The 5,166-nt window shown below is 32.6% G+C and overlaps 1 protein-coding gene across 19 annotated transcripts; it reads right to left on the reverse strand.

The window, feature by feature from the left end:
- Positions 1-800: 800 nt before the first annotated feature.
- On the reverse strand, positions 801-4,775 carry LOC145115932 (uncharacterized). Of its 19 annotated transcripts, none has more exons than XR_013711781.1 (12): positions 4,671-4,775; positions 4,297-4,586; positions 3,570-3,664; positions 3,417-3,494; positions 3,082-3,158; positions 2,794-2,865; positions 2,562-2,718; positions 2,237-2,278; positions 2,101-2,134; positions 1,979-2,003; positions 1,125-1,206; positions 801-952 (listed from the first exon to the last, which is right to left on the reverse strand). XR_013711781.1 is itself a non-coding variant. In XM_079052286.1 (12 exons), exons 2-6 carry the CDS (start codon positions 4,310-4,312, stop codon positions 2,794-2,796), a joined length of 489 nt encoding a protein of 162 aa, XP_078908412.1. In that variant the 5' UTR covers positions 4,313-4,586; positions 4,671-4,775; the 3' UTR covers positions 801-952; positions 1,125-1,206; positions 1,979-2,003; positions 2,101-2,134; positions 2,237-2,278; positions 2,562-2,718. The 19 variants fall into 19 exon arrangements, 9 of the variants coding, with proteins under 9 accessions (XP_078908412.1, XP_078908416.1, XP_078908415.1 ...); XR_013711782.1 differs by having other exon boundaries at positions 3,075-3,158; XM_079052286.1 differs by having other exon boundaries at positions 3,082-3,309.
- Positions 4,776-5,166: the final 391 nt, after the last annotated feature.

Genomic DNA, 5,166 nt, shown 5'->3' on the forward strand with positions numbered 1-5,166 from the left:
TGATCAATTAAGTAATCATTTTGATATAGAGAGTGATTAAGCTCTTAATATGCTAAGACAAGTTCTAAGGAGCTTGATATGTTGTATGAATAGGCATCGAGCAAAGAAGATGGATAAAGATGCATCAGTTGAAGATTGGAAGCCAAAGGTAGTTAGTCTTCACTAACTAACAAGGTGAAGTATAACTCTCTCTCACTAGATTATGTATGCATGTTTATATGTGTTTATGTTATTATGTATGCATGTTTAAATGCTAGTGGTAATTTGTTAAATACCCATAACTCATTAGATGAAGATAGGTTGGATTAGTGTCTAAGTCCATAACTATATTTGGTATGTTCTTGACCCGGTTGTTGCATGGTCCTTTTGGGTTGCCTTCACCAAAACAACTTGACCGGATGAATAATAGAGAAAGAGGTTATTATGGTTTATTTATATATTATAAGAATAATATATTAAAAGAGAAATCATATTTATTTAATTAACATTGGTCAATAATTAATTAAGAACTAGGTGGAGAGCCCCGCATTACGGGGGTCGAATGCGACAATTTTTTCCGTTGTTTGTTCTTTGTAAATGTTGTTTGATCAACTATTTGTTTGTAGTTTGAGTATTGTTATAGAGCAGTAATATTGTTTCGTCATGGATAATTTTTTTGTTGTCGGATAAGCTATTTATCGAAATATATACTTCATGGGTTTATCCTTTGGTTGATTGGATCGAACCGAAGAGCCGGATTCCACGGATCAAATACTTCATGGTTTTTTCCTCATTAAGTGTTGTCTAAGTATAACATTGGCTAGCTCAAAAAACATTTGATAAAATGACAACACACGTATCTTATAAAAGCAAAGTCACCACAGCAAACAAAAAAAAAAATCAATTTGTTGATTAGTGTGTGTTACAGGATGTTAATAAGTTCAATTGTCGGCTTTCTTAGATTCCATAAGTCCTGAGAAAAGAAAAGAAAAAAAACATATCAAAACTTTGGGATGTTCAATCGTCGGCTTTTTTAGGTAACTTCTAAAATTGAAAATTAATCTAAAGTTCATGCATAACTTAAAAAACAAACAAATAAATAAATAAATAAAAATTATTCGGATGTTCAAGTATGGTTTATTTACCTGATTCTTAGTTGAAGATTAGGCATCGAACAATATCTGTTGTTGCCCATGTGGCGAAATCTGTTGTAATAGCGGAAGGCAACTGCAAACATTATATTCCAATGAATTACCAAACAAAAGAAAAGAAAAAAATATAAAGTTCTACTTAATTAACTATTAAAAAACATATCGATTAGCTGATAATAGTGGTTAAATCTGTAACAAATAGGAATATATTTTTCTTTTTGGTAAAAAAATAAAAACAAATTGCATAAACCAAATAAATGTGTAAATTCAAAGTACATTGCTATTTAGTGTAGCTGTCAATTAAAAATGGAAAATTGACCAAATGGCAATGTATTTTGGTTTTTGGAAAAGGAAATGAAAACAAATCGCAAAAAACAAAAAAAAAAGTTCAAATAGAAAATTTGCTGCTATGTACTGTTGTTGCCACCTAAATTTGAAAAAAAAAAACCTAAATCTAAAAAAGAATTGAAAGTGAGCCACTGTTAGATATGTATGAATTGAAAGTCAACCAAAACTTGTCATACTTTGCCTAAAAGTAACATCTAATATTTTATTAAGGTTATTCTAATGTAATTCTATTAAATTTGTTTAAAATTTTCAAATTCAGGTACTATAGTTAAACTGTATACACGGGAAATTTTCGTTAAAAACTCTTCAAGTCAGTAACTTTTACCAAAGAAGCTGTATGCAATGGCAGTTTGGTCAAAAACTATGAAATCATGAAGTTTTTAACCCAAAAAAGAGTATGCGGTGGTTACCAACTTCCTTTGCCATTTTACATATTACATAAGAAAAAACATACTGCACACGTGTCATCAATGGAGAAACATCTTTGCAAACAGAAATACCTCTCTCCAAGCATTGTTCAGTAACCTGTCATGAATGTAGAAACAGAATTGAAAAAACTAAAAATAAAGATAAAAATTCTATTAATTCTAATAATCTTCATCAATTTTAATATGAGGTGTACCTCTAGAAGTCGTTTTGTGGCTTCATCAACATTTCTACATAAAAATGTCTTTGAGGTATCAGCATGATAACCCTAATAAAAAGATGGATAAAAAAATATATAATATTTCTATAAAAAAAGAATATGATAATCTTACATCTAAGTAAACGGTGACATCAATATTTATAATATCTCCATCCTGCATAAAAGAGTAACACCGAAATTGGAAGCAGGTGGAGAAAGCGAAGGAAGGCAGACGACAAATGCAGAAGAACAACAGGCAGAATCAGTTAAAACACATAACCAAACCATTATAGCAGAATCGAGCAAAATTAACAATAAACAATTTGTGTTCTTAATATTGAATCTCAAATTACTAATCGAAATCAATAATTTTCTTACTCCAAGATTCAATAGAAAAAATTAGTTAAAGATAATCCTAAATTAATCACTCAAAATTGGAAACAGTAGATGTTTTTTACCTGCTTGTCCTTTTCTATCCCTTGATACTATCGTTGTGTCGAATCAATTGCTGAAAGTCTAGCGATTCGTAGTCCTGGAGTAAAAAAAAAAAAAAACCTTGCCACAACCGTTGTGTTGAATGGAGTAGCCATATTTGTAGGGTGCTTCAAAATACATCTGAAAAATGTTACAGATAAAGCAAAATAATGACATAAAAATAATAGTATGTCACCTCTGGTTTGGAAGTCTAACCTAAAGCTGCAATTTTGGAAGTCGGTGTCGGTGGGATTTACCCGGTCGATTTGGCGGTGTATTTTGGCATATCTGTACAGCAAGAGGGCTATCAATTTTTATAAAATTGCAAGATTAGGGCAGGGAATATGAGAAACAAACAACCAAAAAGATTTAAAAAAAACAAAAACAAAAAACAAAAGAGATAGAAGAGGGAGATGGTGTAGGTTTGGAAAAGTGTCCGATATTAGTAATGCATTTCACAACTTAAGGGATAACTAAAATCTTATTTCTGTTCATGCCTTCAACCTTCTTTGGCTTGGAATGTCTGTTGCTGCTTCTGTTCTGAAAGTTCAAACGAATCATATCTTCGTCCGTTTGGTGACCTTCAAAGAAGGTTAAACAACTGTTTATAGAACTTAGGAGTATAGGAGAAGAAAATAGATGAATCGGTGCCTCATGAAATTGGGTTCTGTAGCCGATATGGTAACATATCATAAACATTATAATTTTTAGTATGACAACATAGGAGGTGAACTGCAATGCCAAAATTTCAAGCTTATTAAGCGGAAAACGAAGTAGACAATATGTTTCAGCAAATAGAAGTTAATAAAATCTAATTCATATCTTCTTATGAGTCTCACATATCCCATGTACACTTTTCTTATCCCAAATTTAGTCATCACACTCAAGAAATACAACCCGACTACAATGTTTGATATCTGATCATTAAAAATATCACCATTTGTTAGTAAAAATGATCATATTTCTAAAGAATAAAAATGACGCAAACTTACCCAATGCATTTCAGGTGATAAGGCAATTGCTTTTGCTCTAAATCTCGAGGAAAAAATCATTGGAGATAGCAGAGAAGGAAAAGGGCCAGCACCAACTGAAAATGATAGCATATACCTGAAGTATTAATAATAAATATGTTCACCTCAAAAAAAATTGAAGGAAAAAAACATTTCTAACAATTTTATTGTACAATTGTTTTTTTTTTTCACCAAATTATGATGTCGTTTTGCAAAATAATCAAGTCATTTTAAAAAAAGTATTAAATTCTTTAATGAATTATACAGGCTGAAACATTAGCGTTTGAGAGATATGCAGCAACTAAGAAGCAGGCGTGGAAAATTTTATGGGCTTTTAAAAAGGAAAAAATAATAAGATTCGGTTCAGGCATTTTATCGAGCAGGTGGTGTGCATGAATATTAGTTTCAAATTCCTGTGAAAATTAGATACATAGAAGAAAACCCCACTTCAGCTAAAGAAGATTATGGAAGAAAAAAACAAAGAAGATGTGAAAAATACAGTCTAGCATCATCCTCTGATTTTATTTTAATATGTGCACATTCATGATTTCATCAGAATCTATCAACTTAATCACAAAGCTAATAAAATAAGGATCTTAACGGGTAATATAATATGCAAAACGTGAATAAAGTGTTGATGAAAACAATGAATAAATAATTGAATCTACGTATGAGTATGATCTGAATGGATATGTATATAAGCATATACCAACTACATGAAGCATCAAGCTGTTATTTATTTCCACAACCGGGAGGTCTACCCCTTCGTATCTTCCCTGAAGACGGTGTCGAAGATGAGAAGATGGCGGTGATGGAGTCCGAAAATCGACTTTGGGGAGTGGAATAAACCGTCTGTGGCTGTGGCTGATGGCGGTGATGGAGTCCGAAAATCGACTTTGGGGAGTGGAATAAACCGACAGATAGATTCTAAACCGAACCACTACCCCCAATCGTGGAGGGCTGGGGTCAGGAGGTTGAAGAAGACCCACCAGACGAAACCTGATGAAGAAACGTAAGCAACGGTGGTGGTGGCTGAATAGAAAAGACTGAAACAATTAGAAAGCGGTGGAAGCGGCGGCTCACCTTCTCTCGCACCTCCGAAGGAAAAAAATGAACGGAAGGTTTGGATGCTCATCTGAAATTTTGAAGATAAGGACGAAGCGGATAAAACCAAACGATCATCAACACGTGTATAAAAGAATGTGAATATTTCCATCGTGTATAAAAGAATGTGAATATTTCCATAAAATGTCCAGGCACAAAAAAGCAAACGGAAACAACACATTCATGGACTATTCTTGCCAAAAAGCACACAACTTCACTATTCAATGAGTTGGTCATCTTTAATATATATATATATATATATATATATATATATAAGAATTAATTTTGTGGTCAAAAGAGATTAATTGAATTAAAGGGACTGAACTTGTAATTATGTGATAGTTGCAAAGTTGGATAAAGAAACCCTAGAGTATAGGGTGGACGAATTCTAAGGATAAGGCCTTAGGAATTCGTCCAAAGGAGGGGTTATAGAATTATCCTTTGGGCTGCTTGTGTTGGATTAGGTGTCTAAGCC

This window comes from Lactuca virosa, chromosome 5 (assembly GCF_052849685.1).
Source record: "Lactuca virosa cultivar CGN04683 chromosome 5, Lactuca_virosa_CGN04683_v6, whole genome shotgun sequence".
In the NCBI taxonomy this organism is placed as follows: domain Eukaryota; kingdom Viridiplantae; phylum Streptophyta; class Magnoliopsida; order Asterales; family Asteraceae; genus Lactuca; species Lactuca virosa.